The following is a 21,214-nucleotide window of genomic DNA, read 5'->3' on the forward strand; positions in this document are numbered from 1 at the left end:
GGAGTTAGCTTTTGTCTCTGGGGGAGGCAGTACGAGTGTTCAGATGGTCTGATGTCGGTGGGTATAGTTTGTGGAAGTGTGTAAAGATGTGCACAATGAACAGCACATAGGGATGCCCTCTACAGTGACACGTAATGATGCCATTATAGCGATCACAGTATTATGGAGGAAGATTGTCGCATTACCTCTGACAGCATCCAAATGCTGCTACCCCTGGGGCCTAAAATTGTATGTGCTCATTCATTGCACAGATACTGACAGACTATCTTCACTACTGAAAAGTCTGTGCAAGATGGGTGTGACATTTGCTGAGTGACATCCACAAGCAGCAATGGACAGGTTTGGCCCGAATGTTTCTGAAAATGCGTCAGAGGGTGGGAGAGTTGCTCGTCAAATGGTTTGTTACTGGGGATAAGACATTGATCCATTGTTTGACTTCTGAGACAAAACGTCCGGGTGTGGTGTGGTGTGGAACAAATGTGGCGAAAGTATCCCAAAATGGGCAAAGGTCACACATTTGGCAGGAAAAGTTATGGCAATAACACAATGAATGCAGAGGAATCTGTAAGATGTCATTGAAACAAAATTTCCTGGACTTTTGTCAGGCTAAGTTGTCTTCCTTCATGACAATGCGTAGCCTCATCTAGCTCAAATGACCCAAGTTGAGATCAGAAGATTCAACTGGGAAGTGTTCCTGTATCTTCAATATTCACCAGACCTTGCCCCCAAATGATTTCACACAACTCGAGCACTTCAGCTGATGATGAAGTCCCATCACCGTATGTGCAGTTGATGGACTTTGAGCGAGGGCGTATAGTGGGCATGCGGGAGGCCGGGTGGACGTACCGCCGAATTGCTCAACACGTGGGGCGTGAGGTCTCCACAGTACATCGATATTGTCGCCAGTGGTCGGCGGAAGGTGCACGTGCCCGTCGACCTGGGACCGGACCGCAGCGACGCACGGATGCACGCCAAGGCCGTACGATCCTACGCAGTACCATAGGGGACCGCACCGCCACTTCCCAGCAAATTAGGGACACTGTTGCTCCTGGGGTATCGGCGAGGACCATTCGCAACCGTCTCCATGAAGCTGAGCTACGGTCCCGCACACCGTTAGGCCGTCTTCCGCTCACGCCCCAACATCGTGCAGCCCGCCTCCAGTGGTGTCGCGACAGGCGTGAATGGAGGGACGAATGGAGACGTGTCGTCTTCAGCGATGTGAGTCGCTTCTGCCTTGGTGCCAATGATGGTCGTATGCGTGTTTGGCGCCGTGCAGGTGAGCGCCACAATCAGGACTGCATACGACCGAGGCACACAGGGCCAACACCTGGCATCATGGTGTGGGGAGCGATCTCCTACACTGGCCGTACACCTCTGGTGATCGTCGAGGGGACACTGAATAGTGCACGGTACATCCAAACCGTCATCGAACCCATCGTTCTACCATTCCTAGACCGGCAAGGGAACTTGCTGTTCCAACAGGACAATGCACGTCCGCATGTATCCCGTGCCACCCAACGTGCTCTAGAAGGTGTAAGTCAACTACCCTGGCCACAAGATCTCCGGATCTGTCCCCCATTGAGCATGTTTGGGACTGGATGAAGCGTCGTCTCACGCGGTCTGCACGTCCAGCACGAACGCTGGTCCAACTGAGGCGCCAGGTGGAAATGGCATGGGAAGCTGTTCCACAGGACTACATACAGCATCTCTACGATCGTTTCCATGAGAGAATAGCAGCCTGCATTGCTGCTAAAGGTGGATATACACTGTACTAGTGCAGACATTGTGAATGCTCTGTTGCCTGTGTCTATGTGCCTGTGGTTCTGTCAGTGTGATCATGTGATTTATCTGACCCCAGGAATGTGTCAATAAAGTTTGCCCTTCCTGGGACAATGAATTCACGGTGTTCCTATTTCAATTTCCAGGAGTGTATTTACCCTTTTTTATTTGTTAGTATTAGTAATTATGTCATGTAATATAATGTATTGTGTCAAGTCAATTAACGTGATACATGATGACCTCACCCACGAATAAATCCACCCCCATTAATTTTCATCACCCCCCCCAGATCGTTTTACCTATTAAATGTATATATACAAGAATCAGATGAAAATTTTAGTGTAGCTATAGAAATGTTAACTCTCATTTATTCTTTTAAGATTATTTAATGAAAACTTTGAACTTATCAGAACTTGAAGGAATAATTTACAAATGCAGTAATATATAATTAAGCACAGATGCCCAAAATGTGAAGAAATGTTAAAGCTTGGTAATAATCCCAATTCAATAATTTTTTTTTTACAGGGGAATTAAAGCAAATTTTAATGAAGTTTGTTATCGTATCTCATATAGTTTTGATGGATGCACACATGGACAATTGGTTAATGATGTAATAAATCAAGGCACAGTCTGAAGACTGCTCCAGCTGTCACAAATAATGTTGTCCTTTTTTAACCAACTATTATTTCGATGATCAAATCCTACCAGTTTACAGCATATGCTTTTCCAAAAATTACTTTCAATTTCTTGATTCTAATTTTACGTCTTATTTTAAATTTCGGTTTATCGTGTTTAGATACAACTTTAGTCACGTTTGAATTAAATTTATTGAATTCTTTCGGTTTCATTTTTATTGTTGTTTACTTTGTGTTATTACATTCCTCAACTAGTTCCAAAACAAATCCAGCCCATTTATAACTGTAACTCTGTAAATGTTGAGTAATGATTAATACTATATTTTACATAATTTCTTGAAAATGTTTGTTGTAAGATTCTTTTGCAATACCTGTTTGTAGAATTCTAGTAGTTCTTATTTTAAATGTGTTTTCATATGCTTCCAAAACATTTTAGTTGTTTTATCTTTAACCATAATAGTCCAAGTCAACTTCCAAAAAACGCCAATTACAGTTAGTAAAAGTTTATACCATTCATTTATTTTTGAAATTCCTTTCAAGGTGCTGGTATCCATCTCTGCTAGATTTGCTTGCCATAAATCATCTATACCATATGAAACATAGTTTCTTTTTCAAAGTTTTGTCATTTGTACAAGTCTTTCATTAATAATTTATTCACACGCATTTACAATTTTTTGACAGATTTACCTTTTCTATTTTTATAAATTGTGTAAATATCATCAATCCTCTGTCTTCCAATTTATACTATTATTCTTTGAGGATGATAAGTATTTTTTGCCTTTCCAATTCCACATATGATCAGTTTGTAGAGATTAAATTTTCAAAAAAAATTATTTTTAAATCTACTGGTACAGTTTTAACAGGATCTTTAGAACTTAATAAATTTGATTTATGCGCTATTTACATGGAGTGAATGGCGGGCGTTATCTGGTACGGATTGTGAGAGACACTTAAAGAAATATCTTAATCATTAAGTGATAGGTAATTACCTAAATTTTTGCCAACAGCAATTTCTTGAGGATAAAAACATAATTAAAATGATGGTTTTTTGTTCATCCCCAGTCATAAATGTTTATTCATGTGCTTGTTTATGATAAATCTTTCCCTCTAACATATCTATCTGATTAATATATAGAGATAAATATCCTTTTGTGTACTAATCTTAGAACACTTCCTCCATTTCCTTTTTCGAATAAAAATTCTGTAATTCTCTCTTAGCAACATTATTATTGGACTATGTTTGAATAATTTCATATCTCAGCTTTTGTAATAAGATAATACTTTTCTGTTAAATCTTTTCCATCAATTGGATCATTTATATCTACTCATAATCTACATTTAAAATCAATATGACCATTAGTTCTTTTACTAATTTTACTTAATTAATTACAAAATTGTTAAAATAAATTTTCATGTTTTTGATGTAATGATGATTTTAATTATCCACTTATTTACCTAACTAGTTGTTATGATGATTAATTAAATTCTTAATTTATCAATGTAATTCTTTTTTAAATCTGGTTACAAAGATTCCAGTTATTTTTGATATTTCCAGTTCTCCAGATTTTGTATTTCCAGCTCATAGCTCATTAACTTATTTCCAAAATGTCCATTTACTACATTCCAAGGGTCAGTAAGCTTCTAATTATCTGACAACAGTTTTAAAACAAATATACACCTATAGCCACATATTAATACATCACAATCTTCTATTATTTGAATATTATAATACACTGTGTTTTTCCTAAATGATTAACTAATTCTTTTGGTATGTTATCACCTAACAAATCAAAAATTGTGTTATTTGTTTTATAGTAGGTGCAATTTCGAGTTTTAGTTACTGTAATCGTAAATTCAGCAGATTGTAGCGCAGTCGTTAGGCATTTGTACAGGTTAGTTGATACATTCTTTTCGTGTTCCGCTTGCGTTATCTAGGCACGGACTCGTGTTTCGGTAACCGTTGTTAAACATCGATTAGAATGGACAGGGACTGCGACTGCTGTGTTCGGATGAGGGCTGACTTGGCATCTCTTCGCTCACAGCTGCAATCGGCGCTGACTTCGGTCGCGCAGCTTGAGGCTGTTGCCAATGGGCACCACTGTGGGGAGCCGGACTCGGGTATCACGGGGATGTCAACCTCGTCCCGTCTGTCCCCAGATCGGTCTGCCGCTGTGGTTGCCCCGGTTGCTGCCCGCAGTGGGGCTGAACCCTCGCCTGTGGTTGATTGGGAGGTCGTTCCAAGGCGTGGCAGACAGCGAAAGGCGTCCCCGGAGGCTGATCAGAAAGCCTCTCCGGTGCGTCTGACAAACCGGTTTCAGGCACTGTCTCTGGCTGAGCCAGATGCAGCTGCCTGTCCTGTTTCAGAGGATCATTCTCAGTCTTCAAGGTCCGGGCAATCGCAGAGGGTGGGCTTACTGGTAGTTGGGAGCTCCAATTTTAGGCGTGTAATGGGGCCCCTTAGGGATACGGCAGCTAAGGAGGGGAAGAAATCCAGTGTGCACTCCGTGTGCATTCCGTGAGGAGTCATTCCTGATGTGGAAAGGGTCCTTCCGGATGCCATGAAGAGCACAGGGTGCAGCCAGCTGCAGGTGGTGGCACATATCGGCACTAATGACGTGTGTCGCTTTGGATCTGAGGAAATTCTCTCTGGATTCCAGCGGCTATCTGATTTGGTGAAGGCTGCCGGTCTTGCTTACGAGATGAAGGCAGAGCTCACCATCTGCAGCATCGTTGACAGAACCGACTGCGGACCTTTGGTGCAGAGCCGGGTGGAGGGTCTGATTCAGAGGCTCAGACGGTTTTGCGACCGTATTGGCTGCAGATTCCTTGACTTGCGCCATAGGGTGGTGGGGTTTCGGGTTCCGCTGAATAGGTCAGGAGTTCACTACACTCAGCTGGCGGCTACACGGGTAGCGGAGGCTGTGTGGCGTGGACTGGGCGGTTTTTTAGGTTAGAAGGCCTCGGGAAAGTGCGGGATGGGCTGCAACGTCAAAGGTTGCTTGGCAATTACAGGACGTGCTTGGATCAAGGAACAGTTGGAATTATAGTTGTAAATTGTTGTAGTTGCGCTGGAAAAGTCCCTGAGCTTCAAGCGCTAATAGAAAGCACAGAATCTGATATCGTTATAGGTACAGAAAGCTGGCTAAAGCCTGAAATAAGTTCTGCAGAAATTTTTACGAAGTATCAGACGGTGTTCAGGAAAGATAGATTAGGCAGAATTGATGGTACAGTTGCGGAACAGTTCAGAGAAAGTTTGAGTCTCGTAACAAATAAATACCCCACTCATACGGTTATAGTTGGTGGGGACTTCAACCTACCCTCGGTATGTTGGCAAAAATACTTGTTCAAAACCGGTGGTAGGCAGAAAACGTCTTCCGAGATTGTCCTAAATGCATTCTCCGAAAATTATTTCAAGCAGTTAGTCCACGAACCCACGCGAATTGTAAATGGTTGCGAAAACACACTTGACCTCTTGGCCACAAACAATCCAGAGCTGATAGAGAGCATCATGACTGATACAGGGATTAGTGATCACAAGGTCATTGTAGCTAGGCTCAATACCATTTCTTCCAAATCCATCAGAAACAAACGCAAAATAATTTTATTTAAAAAAGCGGATAAAGTGCCACTAGAAGCCTTCCTAAAAGACAATTTCCATTCCTTCCGAACTGACTATGCGAATGTAGACGAGATGTGGCTCAAATTCAAAGATATAGTAGCAACAGCAATTGAGAGATTCATACCTCATAAATTGGTAAGAGATGGAACGGATCCCCCGTGGTACACAAAAAAGATCCGAACGCTGTTGCAGAGGCAACGGAAAAAGCATGCGAAGTACAGAAGAACGCGAAATCCCGAAGATGGGCTAAAATTTACAGACGCGCGAAATTTGGCACGATGCGAGATGCCTTTAATAGGTTCCACAACGAAACATTGGCTCGAAATTTGGTATAAAATCCGAAGAAAATCTGGTCGTATGTAAAGTACACAAGCGGCAAGGCGCAGTCAATACCTTCGCTGCGCAGTGCCGATGGTACTGTTATCGACGACTGTGCCGCTAAAGCGGAGTTATTGAACGCAGTTTTCCGAAATTCCTTCACCAGGGAAGACGAATGGAATACTCCAGAATTTGAAACACGAACATCTGCTAGCATGAGTTTCTTAGAAGTAGATACCTTAGGGGTTGCGAAGCAACTCAAATCGCTTGATACGGCCAAGTCTTCAGGTCCAGATTGTATACCGATTAGGTTCCTTTCAGATTACGCTGATACTATAGCTCCCTACTTAGCACTCATATACAACCGCTCGCTCACCGATAGATCTGTACCTACAGATTGGAAAATTGCGCAGGTCGCACCAGTGTTCAAGAAGGGTAGTAGGAGTAATCCATTTAACTACAGACCTATATCATTGACGTCGGTTTGCAGTAGGGTTTTGGAGCATATACTGTATTCAAACATTATGAATCACCTCGAAGGGAACGATCTATTGACACGTAATCAGCATGGCTTCAGAAAACATCGCTCTTGTGCAACGCAGCTAGCTCTTTATTCGCACGAAGTAATGGCCGCTATCGACAGGGGATCTCAAGTTGATTCCGTATTTCTAGATTTCCGGAAAGCTTTTGACACCGTTCCTCACAAGCGACTTCTAATCAAGCTGCGGAGCTATGGGGTATCGTCTCAGTTGTGCGATTGGATTCGTGATTTCCTGTCAGGAAGGTCGCAGTTCGTAGTAATAGACGGCAAATCATCGAGTAAAACTGAAGTGATATCAGGTGTTCCCCAGGGAAGCGTCCTGGGACCTCTACTGTTCCTTATCTATATAAATGACCTGGGTGACAATCTGAGCAGTTCTCTTAGACTGTTCGCAGATGATGCTGTAATTTACCGTCTAGTAAGGTCATCCGAAGACCAGTATCAGCTGCAAAGCCATTTAGAAAAGATTGCTGTATGGTGTGTCAGGTGGCAGTTGACACTAAATAACGAAAAGTGTGAGATGATCCACATGAGTTCCAAAAGAAATCCGTTGGAATTCGATTACTCGATAAATAGTACAATTCTCAAGGCTGCCAATTCAACTAAGTACCTGGGTGTTAAAATTACGAACAACTTCAGTTGGAAGGACCACATAGATAATATTGTCGGGAAGGCGAGCCAAAGGTTGCGTTTCATTGGCAGGACACTTAGAAGATGCAACAAGTCCACTAAAGAGACAGCTTACACTACACTCGTTCGTCCTCTGTTAGAATATTGCTGCGTGGTGTGGGATCCTTACCAGGTGGGATTGATGGAGGACATCGAAAGGGTGCAAAAAAGGGCAGCTCGTTTTGTATTATCGCGTTATAGGGGAGAGAGTGTGGCAGATATGATACACGAGTTGGGATGGAAGTCATTACAGTATAGACGTTTTTCGTCGCGGCGAGACCTTTTTACGAAATTTCAGTCAGCAACTTTCTCTTCCGAATGCGAAAATATTTTGTTGAGCCCAACCTACATAGGTAGGAATGATCATCAAAATAAAATAAGAGAAATCAGAGCTCGAACAGAAAGGTTTAGGTGTTCGTTTTTCCCGCTCGCTGTTCGGGAGTGGAATAGTAGAGAGATAGTATGATTGTGGTTCGATGAACCCTCTGCCAAGCACTTAAATGTGAATTGCAGAGTAGTCATGTAGATAGTACATATACAATGAATGCCAACATTATCAGAAATATCAAAATTAGCTATGACAGATAAAATTTTTTGTGACTCCTTAGGTAATTCATCTATCATAATATTACCACGAAAATTCTTGCTTTTTAGTTATGCAGCAAGTATTTCTATATCAAAATTACTTAATGCATTAGGTAAAGCTTCGATTACTTTCTGGAATTTTTTCTTTTTGTTGCAGCATACTTCATCTCTATTGCCATGTTGTGTCTTTTTGGATCCTCCAGTTATCACATTTATCTGGTTTATTACCACATTAGCTACAGCAGATGCTCCTCCAGCCATCGAGACTGCAGCTGTCACATATGTTAAGCAACCAATAATAAAAATATATAATTGTGTTCATTAAGTCTTTTCCATTCTCCTTTGTGAATTGCAGCTAGTATGTCAATTACACCCCTAACATCATTCATCCATACACACTCAACTGGTTTTCTGTATGTCATATTTATGAATGCTTCACCCATTTCCTCATCATTTGATGAATGTACTGCTAACTCTGAAAAATAAATAGCTACAATTTGTTTTACAGAGTTATTATATTTAATTCCTCTATCTGATTTTACTTCATTTAAATTATTTTCGGAATATAATGCTCTTGAAGCAAGTAATATTTTAGAATAATTCGATAAATTGTTAGAATCATATAATTTACAGTACTATGTTTTCTGTTGAAAGATTTACCAATCTATCTGTTCCTTTATATTCTCTTTCTCCATCAAATTTTACTGGTAAATTACCAATGTATTTCTGCATTTTAATCCAGAAACTTTATGTTCACTATTGTTAATATACTTCAACATTCTTTGACTTATATTTATTTTTTACTTCGAATTTTTTTTTTACTTTTTTCCTTCTTCATACCTTTTCAGTTCTTCTTGTACTTGTCATTCACTTATGTATAATACTTACTGTTACTATCATATTGTTTAATTTGTGGTATATATCCAAATTTCTCTTAATGAGAATACTCATAAGTAATTATTTGTTTTTCAACTTCTTTATTTACTTCAATAGCTTTCAGAATTTCATCACCTAAACCTTCAGTTCCTTGGTTTATTTGTGCATTTGTATCGATAAGAGCCTTAACTTCTCACTTACATTTTTTGTTCTCAATTCTCAGGGCTTCCTTCCATGCTTTAAATGCTTGTTTCAATTCCTCCTTTCTGTTTCCTCTTTTCTAGCTTTTTTAATAACTTATGGGTCACATTTTGCAAACATTTAATAAAGACAAAAAACATTAAAATGTCTTTTTAATACATTTGTATATATGTTTAATGTTGGTATTTATGTTCATTATGTTGTTAATTTTTTTAAAGGGGTATTTGTAGTAACATTTATGTTTAGTAAGCTGTGAAATTTTTTTAAATGTTTGTGTTTATATTTAACATGTTTAGAAATTATGTTTACTGTGTTGTTAAATTCTCTTTACTTGCCTTCATTAGGATTTCGATTCATGTCTATTGTAAAAATTTGAACTTACCCCCATTCCAATGATTACTACAGGCTTCTTTAAAATCATCAAATCTTAAATCTCCACTAACAAACCTAAGGTAAATACAATTTAAATTTGTATCACCTTGTCTAAAAATATGTTACAAATTTAGGTTGTCTCTAACTACTTGCTGAGGAGTTTCTGACTATTTCTGAGGTAAATAAAACTGTGTATTTCTTTATGTCTGCCTCTAGTAAAATATTCTTCAACTATAGCTAGATTTTCAAAAACAAAATCATGAAATAAAATGAGTGACTTATCTTCAAAAGTATCTAATACTATGATATCACCATTGTTTTCAAAAAACGTAGTATTCTTCTCATTATTTTTGTCTTCCATCTCTCTGCACACTTTTATAACTTCTTAATATTTTGTTGATTGAAACTTTATGAGTAAACATATAAATGAGTGATTTTATCCCTATTTAACCATCCTGAAGCTAAAATATTACTATCTATCATTAGTGTTGTTTCTCCACATGTGTTTGGTCCTATTGTTGCACACTGAATAGAATTTGGTAAAAGCTTACCATGTTTATTTTTCGATTTCTTCTCTGGAACTCTTATTTTTGATTTGCAATCTGTTCAATAAATTAGTAAAATTTTAAATAGTATTAAATCAGTCTCCCATCCCCTGTTTCAACTTAGTGGTAGGTCATCTGTTCTAAAAATAAAAAATAAAAAATACTGTCTTTATCTACAAGAGATAGATAAAAATATGTTGCACTGGTTGGTACTCATACAAAATTTTTAACTCCAAATCTACACCAAAGTATACAGTTAACTATATTATGATGAAGAAATGATAGTAATTCATTTTGGTCAACATAGTTGAAAAGGTTTAGAAAAAATTATTTATACAAAAAACCTAATGTATCCATTAAAGCAGATGAAAATTTAAATCGACTTATTATTGAGAGCAATGTTAAATTATTTATTGATATAAAAGGTAATACTGGAAAAACCATTCCCTCTCATGAAAAAAACTATTGCTAAAGATATTATTAAAATTATTCCATTCAAGTTTATTAATATTAATTTTAATTTAACTGATGGAATGTTTGTAAAATGGTGATTATTTTCATTAAGAGACAAATATTATTGCTTGATTTAAGCCTAAGTTTGAGTTTGGTGACCCAAGTCATCGTTTAGAAATAAATATTACTGATGAAAATGATAATTTAATTGCCTTTAATGGTATACTGTAGCATTTAAATGCAATTGATTAATAAAAATTTTACTCTTAGTTAATGTAAAAAATTGATAGGTATCAGTTTTTATCATTCTATGTGAATGAGAAAAGTAAAAATACAGAGGAGACACCTGAAAAGAGCATCACATTTGTTGTAGGTCAGGTACAAACAGAAATATCTGAGCAAGTTAAATCGGTAGAGTGTAGCATGTGAGAAATTACCGAAAAGTATGAAGAAACCGGAAAAGGACAGAAGCCATACAGGAAGAGAATATGGTAATAAATATAAATAAATATAAATATAAATATAAATAAATAAAAATAAAGTCAGTAAACTACAAAAACGGTCGAAAAATGTTGTCATATGTCGGGTTCCATATCAGAATCTTGAGTGTCGCTCTCTGAATGCTAAATTCAACAGCCTAGAATTTAGTGAAGGACGGTTTGTAAAAACCAAAGAATTTGTGGACGGATTGAGGAGAATCGTACCAACACAGTGGGAGACGATAAGAAAATACACTCTGGAACAGAATCAAACGACCACTTTTATTGAAACACCGTAATTGTCTCCCACTGCGACGACGAAGTTTGAAATTTGGCTCGAAGTTGTACACTGTCTTCCTCCGCAATAGTGCAAAAGCGTGGCGCCTTGCACGTCACCATCGGGCTCGACGCCGCTCCAGGGAGCAAGGTGTCGACGCATGCGAAAAAGAAAAGGCCGGAGCTCACAAGTTCGAGTGACGTGTAAGATGGGTTAATGATGTCATATGGCACCAAATTTCACCACAATGCGTCGTAATGAGGGACAATTTCTGGCTTTTGAAATTCTGTTGCGCATTGTAAAAGTGGGAAGTAGTTTAACGAAAAGCGACTGTCAGTGCGGGAGAACTAATGTCGAAACACTGAAGAATTTATTCAGAAATTTATGGAAAATTATCAGCCAGCAGAAATTCAGTCTCTACTGGTGTAAATTCTCTGGGAACAGCGGTGACAGTTTGTACATATATTCTAAGAAGATAAAGCGTTATGGAAGCAATTGCAGAGAAGTCTGCAGGCGGTAGTGGTAGGAGGTACTTGCAAGGATAAAGAAAGCTTCTTGAGGAAATTACTGTAAGGATCATACCCCATTTTAACCATCCTTGAATTAAATTCATCGTTCAACGAGAAAACAATATAAACTTTGGATGAGGAAGAAGCGGTCGAAATGATCGAGGTAAAGGCAAGTGCGAAGATACCAATGGAAGAGCATCAGAAAGAGAAGAGATGGAAGGGGATCAAAACTTGAACCTATTGAGAAACTAAGAAAGGCGTATGTGAAGGTCCGCAAAAACATGAAATGGGTTTTAGGGTCGATTGTTTGGTGCAGGCAGCAAAGCACATGTGACCATTATTACGACTCCAAAAACATATGTGTATACGAAAACCAGACAGTGAAGAGAAAAAATGGCTCTGAGCACTATGGGACTTAACATCTGAGGTCATCAGTCCCCTAGAACTTAGAACTACTTAAACCTAACTAACCTAAGGACATCACACACATTCATGCCCAGGGCAGGATTAAAACCTGCGACCGTAGCGGTCTCGCGGTTCCAGACTGAAGCCCCTAGAACCGCTCGGACACACAGGCCGGCGAAGAGAAAAAATATTTACCAACATTTGCAACAAAACACAGCGACGGAGTAAGGAGAGCGACAATGTATACATACTGAATGAGGTCAACAACTGTGTGAAGGGGCGGGAAATCGCAGGTGGAGAAGACGCTCCCTCCAAAAAAAATTGACGTCACATATCCAAACCAGACAGGAGAAGCAAAAACCAAAGTCAGCTTACGTGACGTCAATTAAGTTACTATGGGACCAGCGAGATACCCTGACCCTGTGACGGACTTCACAGCACCTGACACTTCACGTCTTACGAATTGGAGCAACGGTTTCCAGAGGGGAGGAATTTTTTATTTGAGACAACTTTAATACTTCGTAGCTGGAGTTTAAATAAACTCATGCTCCTGCTAATATATGACAAAGTTAAGGACTTTATTAAGTATCTTTTAATTGACATACTGACGTAGCCGCCCATTCGCGAGGTCAAGGCAACTAGTGTGACGTCGCCAGTTCATTGTGGGGCCCGTATTTCCTGTGAACTCTGGTTCTGCACGAAGCGAAATACCCAATGGTTGGAGATATGGCAATAAACGCTGCTATGCAGGAGAGGCGGAGTCGTCGCACATCGAAGTTTATTGGAAGGGATAAGGCAGACGAATGAAGACATAAAAGCTATTAAACAAAAGGAAGGAAGTTCATGATGTGAAGTTGCTTTTGCAGAGGGGGCAGGAGGGAGTTAATTAGATCATTAATTAGACACAAAGAACGTACAGGAGCAGAAGTTGTTTCCGAAAAGAGGGAGGAACGAAAGAAGCAACATGTCAATAAATACGGCGATATTGACGAGAGGGACAAGGTAGGAAAACGAAGGGAGGAAGACAATGAATTTTGGGAGGAGGAGGAAGAGGATCTGGTGGGCTCGACAGCGGTAGTGAAGAGAGAAAGAAGGGTAACGAGGAGAAATATGAAGAGGACATTAATGACGAAAAGGGAGATCTTGAGTGAAGTGGGAGAAGGAGACCCAGAGGAAGAAGGAAGCGAAGAGACAACAGAAGGGGATGTGCAGAGAGATGATGTGGAGATGAGAGATGGAGAAGCCGAGAGGGAACACGTTCTAGATAGAGAGGAGGAGGAGAAGCTTGGCAGCAACAGTAGTATGGAAGATGCAGAGGATGAAGAATTTGATGCAATGCTCAGATTAATGGAGAACTGTGTCAGTTAGATGGAGAGAGAGATCTTTAAAATATTACAAATGGACAAGAGCAAACCGAGATTCCTTTTAGTATGTTGACGGCCGAACGTCACAAGAACAGCTGACGAAACGCAAGAAGAGAAGAAGCTGTGGGAAGTAGCCTGGAAAGTTGGTAGAGGTAAAGATAAGAAAACGGTTAGAAAGGACAGCAGGAAAGAGTCAAAGTTGTTAACAAGTAATAAATGCAGGACAAGAGCGGAAAGAGAAATGCGTGAGGAAGAAGGAATGAAAGAGGCTAGGAAGAATGGAGGGAAGAAAGAAACTGAAGAGGAGGAGGAAGAGAAAGAAGCAAAAGGGAAGTTGCGGCATTGGGAACTGAGTGAAACAGTAGATAGCATACTGAAGAGATTAGTATCGGTACCAAACTCGACTGACGAATATGATATTTGGGGGAGACAAAGTGTTGAAGAAATGCCAAAATCGGGACTGGTCGGTGTTTTTAATCTGAAGTTGACTGTTGTGAAGAAAGGGATAATAACTGTTAAGTAATAGAACACACGGGTTAGTTAATTTAGAAGAGAAAGGAGACAGAGGAGCAGAAGAAAATATGTCACAAGAACAGATGACGGAACGCAAGAAGAGAAGAAGCTGTGGGAAGTAGACTGGAAAGTTGGTAGAGGTAAAGATAAACTACCACCAGAAGTAGCGAAACAATTAGAGAAAAAAATCACAAGATAAACGATACTACACTGCAAAAAACATGAAAGGTTGGACAAGATGGCCCATTTACAATGAGATAACGATTTTCCAGGGAATTTTGTTTGAAAAGTAAAGTTTTACTTTATTAGTTTATCAGTTATTTTATTAGTTTCTCTGTGTGTACTGTAATAAGTCAATGAAATAATGTCCATACATATGTATAAATTTTGTCCTGTGAGCTTGGAGTCTGTGCTGCAGTTAAAATAACTAATCCAACGGTGGGTACAAGTGATTATCGAGATCAGCCTGACCTAATTTTTGGCAAGAAGCTGCTTTATCTGCCCGCTGGAGAGCCAGAAGTAGCAGGGGGGGGGGGGGGGGGAATGTTTATAAACAAAGAAGTGTGCTCTAGGGGAAACTCGTTGCTGTGAGGAAGGCAAAACAACTGGCGGTTGCCGCGACGCGACGTGTAGTGTTTATAAACAAGACAATGGACAGCTGACTCAGAGGTGTGAGCGACCTCCCAAGCTGTTTGCACGAGCACATCGCTCAGTGCAGGCTGACGAAGACGGCTTCGCTATGTTGACGACTGTGCAAACCCCCACACCTCGACTTCGCGCAGTAGCGTTGTCTCTCTTTTTCCTTACGCTTGTCTTGCTCCCTCCGCCTCTCTCAACCGTGTACAAAACTGCACTCGCCTTCTTCGTCATTGCAAAATGTTTATGTGCAGTGGGCGGGGACAAGATTACCTATGCAAAAGAGATTTAAATAATAATAATAATAATAATAATGGTAATAATAACAATAATAACATTAAATTTGGTTTTAACAGAAAATTATCTCTTCCATTTTTCCCTTTTTTATTTGCAATTATACTACCAATATACGGAAAAAGGGATCGTTGGCAGCAATTGTTAGAGCATTTTTAAAATTACAATCAGAAATACTTGCACGCAATCTAGTTTTCTTACAAGGCAAAACAGAAAAAGCCCTTTCACTTACACGTGTAGAAACAAACACAGAAATAGTTTTTGCTGCTTCTCAATGCGGCTCAGGAAACTTTTCCTTCGAAAAATTCTGGGAGAGTTCGAGCAAGCCTTCACTTTCAATTCCTATCGAAAAGGGCTTTACAAACACATCAAGCATTGGCTGCAAGTTTGTAATTTCCTGTAACGAAAACAAAACCAAATGTTAAAAACGTCGCTTTGAAGTACTAAAGGGTGATATGTTTCAATAAGCAAGTACTGTGGACTATTGTTTTTAATGTTTTTGTACACTTAACAAAATCGACTTTATTTTGGCGTTTGTGATACAGCAACACATTACATAGAATCGGTCGCTAAACTCATTTTCAAGGGGTCAAAAAAAAAAAACATACTACCGTTTTGAATACAGCTCTTAAAAATCGGGATGCTTTATTAAAGACAAAATTTATGTAGCGCTTACCTAGTTCAGGAAAGTTTCGCATAGTTCCCTGTGGAAGGTTGTTTTCGATGAGCTGCAATTTACTTTGTAAAGGTGTTATTTTGCCTACTATATCGCTGATGAAATTTTCGTTTTGGAGCTTCACACCTACATCATTTAAGAGAGCCATAATGTCTGCTAAAAATCTTAAATCAGTCACCCATTCAGGAGCATGCAAAACTGACTCCGTACGTCCTTTGTCCTCCAAAAACTGAGCCATGGGGTGGCATAGTCGATAAACTTGGAAAATCACTTTTCCTTTGTTCAACCAGCGTACTTCAGCATGGCAGGAGCTATCTGGATACTCCTCTTCAAATGAAATCTAAAATTCTCTGAAATAATGATGAATGAGCCCGAGAGAACGAATATAGGAAATGTATTCGCAGTTGCGAATGTAAACCACTTTCCGTCGTTACTAGAAGGACGATAATGAAAATTTATGCCGCACCGGGACTCGAACCTTGATTTCCTACTTTACACGAGCAGTCGCCTTAACTCCTTGAACTTTCTGTGCACGAATCACGCGTCCTCCTAATCTTCCACATTTCATTGCCCTTATGTCACCACCTGCACTTGTACGTTACGTACATTCCAGTCCAGAAAGGAGATATTGATTGAGAATTGAGGTCCTGGTACATCTGCATCTACGTCTACACTATTACTCTGTAATTCACATTTAAATGCATGGCAGAGGTTTTATCGAATCACCTTTAAGCTACCTATCTACCTTTCCAATCCTGAAGACCGTGCGGGAGAAACGAACATTTAAATCTTTTCGTGCGAGCTCTGATTTCTCTTATTTGTTTATGATGGTCATTTCTCCCCATGTAGGTGGGCGTCAGGAAAAGATTTTCACACTCTGAGGAGGAAGATGGTGATTGAAATATCATGAGAAGGTCCTCCCACAGCGAAAAACGACTTTGTTTTAATGACTGACTCTCCAGTGTATCATATACGAACCACTCTCTCCCCTACTTCGCAATAATGCAAAACGAGATGCCGTTCTTTGAAATTTTTCGATTTCCTCCGTCAGTCCCATCCACTGCGCATCCTACACCGCACAGCAATACTCCAGAAAAAGGCTGACAAGCGTAGTATAAGCTGTCACTCCAGGAAATCTCTTACATTTTCTATGTGTTCTGCCAATAAGTCATTTGTCTTTGGTTTGCTTTCCCCGCAATATTATCTATGTTTCATTCCATTTTAAGTTATTCGTAATTGTAATACATAAGAATTTAGTTGAGTTTACAGCCTTTATATCTGCGTGATTTATCGTGTAAATCGTTTACGTCGATCAGGAACAACTGGGGGCCTATAACACATCCTTGGGAAACGTCTTATATTTCTTCTGTTTTACTCTATGACTTTCTATCAGCTATTATGAACTGTGAACTTTCTTACACGAAATCACGAATCCAGTCCAACAACTGAGACGACACTTCATAGGCATGCAATTTAATTAGAAGTCGCTTGGGAGGAACGGTGTCAAAGCCTTCTGAAAATCCAAAAATATGGAATCAGTTTGACGTCCCCTGTGGATAACACTAATTACTCCGTGACAATAAAGAGCTAGTTGTGTTTCAGAAGAACGATATCTTCTGAATCCGTGTTGGCTATTTGTCAATAAATCGTTTTCTTCGAATTGATTCATATTGTTCGAACACAGTACGTGTTCCAAACTCCTACTGCAAATCAACGTTAGAGATATGGTTCTGTAATTTAGAGGATTACTCCTTTCTTGGGTATTGGTGTGAAATGTACAACATTCCAATCTGTAGATACGGGTCTTTCTACGAGCGATCGGTTGTATACGATTGCTAAGTATGGCGTTATTGTATCACCATACTCTGAAGGTAATCTGCCTGGTATGCAATCTGGATCGGAAATCTAGCCTTTCTTAAGTGTTTTAAGCTGCTTCGGTACACCAAGGATATCCACTTCTAAGTTACTCATATTGGCAGTTGTTCTCGAACCGAAATCTGGAACATTTACTTCGTCTTATTTTGTGAAGAAATTTCGGAAGACAGTGTTTAGTAACTCTGCTTTAGTGGTGCTGTCATCAATAAAATCACCATTGTTATCGCGCAGTGAAGGTATTGGTTGCGTCGTGCCACTGTTGGGCTCGTACTTCACATATTACCAGAATCTCTTTGGGTTTTCTGCCCAATTTCGAGACAGAGTTTCGCTGTGAAAACTATTAAAAGCATCTTGCACTGAAGTTCGCGCTAAATTTCGAGCTTCTCAAGAATTTCCCCAATCTTGGTGAGTTTGCGCTCTTTTAAATTTGGCATTCTTTTTTCGTTGCTTCTGCAGTAGTGTTCTGACCTGTTTTGTATGTCAAAGGGGATCAGTAGCTTCTCCTATTAATTTATTTGGCTCTCAACTGCCATCGATACTTTTTCTTTGAATTTAAACTACATGTGGTCCACGCTTAACATAGACTGGAAGGAGAGGGGGCTGTCTCTTAGGCAGGTATCAAGCGAATTTTTGTATGATTTATGAAACAGATGTATTTCGTGTTTATTTTTCGTGGGTTTGGATGTTACAGTATTCAGTCTAGCTGCAACAGCCCTTATGCACCAATCCCTGTATCTATCATGATACTCCTAATTTGGTCAGGATTATTTGTCGCTAAGAGGTCAAGCGTGTTTTCCCAACCATATACATTTCGAATGGGCTACTGAACTAGTTGTTCAAACTAATTTTCTGTGAACGCTTACACTACGGTACTGGAGGACGTTTTATGCACATCACCGACTTAAACATATCTATGGTAGATGGAAATCATCACCAACTATAATTGTATGAGTGGGGTACCGTTTTGAAATGACACTCAACTTTTCTTTGAGCTGTCGAGCAATTGTATCATCTGACTTGTGGGTCAGTAAAAAGTATCAATGATTAATATATTCAGGTTGTCAAGTATAACCATACTAACTAACAGGAACCGTCTACTTCGAATTCACTACAAAGTACGTTACTTACAACAGCAGTAAACACTTCTCCTCCAACTGAATTTAATCTGTCTTTTCTGAACACGGCTCTATCCTTTGTAAAAATTCCGGCTTAACTTATTCCCAGCTTTCGTCAGCTTTCCGTATCTTTAACGATTTGAGATTCAGTGGTTTTTGCCAGCACTTGGAGTGCTAGTTCTTTACCAACACAGCTACGACAGTTTACCACTAAAATATTGACTGTTCATGTGTCTACCCTCTTCCTGTGTTCGTCCTGCACCCTTTAAAACTGAAGGCCTTTCTGCCCATCCCCGAGACTCTCTAACCAAATAAGCCGCCCAGTCCCCTCTGCAAAGCTCCCGCTACGCATTTAGCCGTTTCATGGGTGTAGTGGACTCTTGAGCTATTATCGGAACCCGGAAACTCATCACCCTACGACGCAAGGAATCTGCAGCCTACACAGTCGTAGAGCCGCCTGAGACTCTAATTCAGATCCTCCAATCAACTCAGTGGCAAAGAAACACAGTCGGTTCTGTCGACGATACTACAGATGATAAGCTCCACCTTCATCTCGCAAGCAAGACTGGCAGTCTTTACTACTTCAGCTAGCCATCCGAAACCAAAGAGAATCTCATCCAATCCAAAGCGACACGCATTGTTAGTACTAATATGAGCCATCACCTGCAGTTGGCTGCACCCTGTGCTCTTCACGCCGTCTGGAAGCATCCAGTCCACATCTGGAATGACTCCTCCGGGTATGCACACAGAGTGGACATTGAATTCCTTTCTTTTATTCACAGCCATATTCCTAAGGGGCCCCATTATGCGCCTAATGTTACAGCTCCCAAGTACTCTGTGGACGTGCAGACCTTGCAGGCCGAGAGGACTCCTCTGGAACAGGGCGAGTGGCTTCATCTTCCCGATACCTGTTCACCAGACGAACAGGGGACCACCTCCAGTCGACCCATCGGGAAATCTTTCGCTGTCAGCCACACCCAAACCGTGGAACGACCACCCACTCGATCATGGGTGAGGGATCAACACCAGAGCGGGCAGTACTTTGGGTGGCTAAAGTAGTGGACCAATCGGGGGACACATGAGTCGTGCTGGACGTCACTATGATCGCCCCTTTTTGGCTCCCACGTTGATGCCCAGTGGCAACAGCTTCAAGCTGCGTCACCAAAGCCAACGCCACCTGGAGCTGTGTGTAAAAGGTCACCAACCTAACTCGAATCTGAACACAGCAATCATAGTTGTTATCCACACTAAAGGCAGTCTTATAAATACACAGACATGCACTAAATGCTGGAGTTGAAGCTGAAGAATGCTGATGAAATTTAAAATAAGTCGACTCTTATGAGAAACTGTGTCGACTCACATTACTCAGTATTCGCAAACGGACAGTGTACTCACCTTTACCTGCAGTAGGAATGCAGACCCTCTCTCACTGACAGTCTAGCCGACACTGCCCCAATGTAATCAAAACAATTAAACAAAAACCTGTACGATATGATGGTCGATACAAGGGGAGTTGCGTTACACTACACTGCTGTTAAAACGAAAGACTGTATCTAGTAAGCACGCAAACAAGCAAGGAATTGGTGAATAGATACGAAATAGCAATGCCTGTGTTATTAAGAAGCATGATGCAATGCCGCTTCGTTCACGTATGCATGTCCAAATGAACAGACACTGCAGCGCCTCCAGCTGTGAAGAAATGCAAGAGATGTATTCGCAGTCGCGATTACGAGAAACCTTCGGATGTATATTAGAATAACGACAACGAAAATTTGTGCTGGACTAGGACTCAAATTCGGATTTCCCACTTTAGGTGAGTGGTTGCTTTAACTGCTTTGGCTATCCATGCACGAAGCACGGAGAGACCCAAAGTTCCACATATCGTCGCCATTGTGTCACAACCTGCACTTGTACATTGCGTATATTCTCGTCGAGGAAGGACATATTTATTGAGAGTTGAATGCCGGATATTGGCGGATAAATACGAAATAACAGTGCCTGCGTCTTTCACAAGTATGATGCAATGTCCCTTCAGACATGCTTGCATGCTCGAAGGAACTTTTTTTTTCTTTATTGTGATTTCATTCCCCTGCCACATATGGACAAGGGATAGCAGGCAATGGCACAATACGCTGCTCTTCAGTTGAGTTGCAGTACAATTAAATAAAAAAGGGGAAAATATACATAAAAAATCAGAAAAAGGAGGACAGAAAAACATAATGAGTGCAGACAATGGGGTTAAATATACACTGACACTGGGACGTTCATTGTGGGACAGTTAAAAAAAGTCGACATAAAGTTAAAAGAACACAGTTAGCGAGTCGTGGAGCAAGTAAAATACACTGGAATCACACGCACAAGTTAAAAGTCGACCACAGCATAAAAACACACAGAACGAGAGACACTTAAAAACCGCTGTAACCAACAGAGCACACACGAAGAATAAAAACTGCCGGGAGGGACCTGCCGAGGGAGAGG

The 21,214-nt window shown here is 40.2% G+C and overlaps 1 protein-coding gene across 1 annotated transcript; it reads left to right on the forward strand.

Moving 5' to 3' along the window:
- Positions 1-11,834: 11,834 nt before the first annotated feature.
- LOC126298248 (uncharacterized) lies at positions 11,835-13,631 on the forward strand. Its single transcript, XM_049989552.1, has 2 exons — positions 11,835-11,878; positions 13,130-13,631. Exons 1-2 carry the CDS (start codon positions 11,835-11,837, stop codon positions 13,629-13,631), a joined length of 546 nt encoding a protein of 181 aa, XP_049845509.1.
- Positions 13,632-21,214: the final 7,583 nt, after the last annotated feature.

This window comes from Schistocerca gregaria, chromosome X (genome assembly GCF_023897955.1).
Source record: "Schistocerca gregaria isolate iqSchGreg1 chromosome X, iqSchGreg1.2, whole genome shotgun sequence".
In the NCBI taxonomy this organism is placed as follows: Eukaryota; Metazoa; Arthropoda; class Insecta; order Orthoptera; family Acrididae; genus Schistocerca; species Schistocerca gregaria.

What these genes read in the sequence shown, in the direction of transcription:
- LOC126298248 (XM_049989552.1), top strand. Translation starts at nt 11,835, where the DNA reads ATGGAAGCAATTGCAGAGAAGTCTGCAGGCGGTAGTGGTAGGAG. An exon ending in GCAGGCGGTAGTGGTAGGAG is followed by an intron (nt 11,879 to 13,129) that starts GTACTTGCAAGG and finishes TTGCTTTTGCAG; the next exon opens with AGGGGGCAGGAGGGAGTTAA.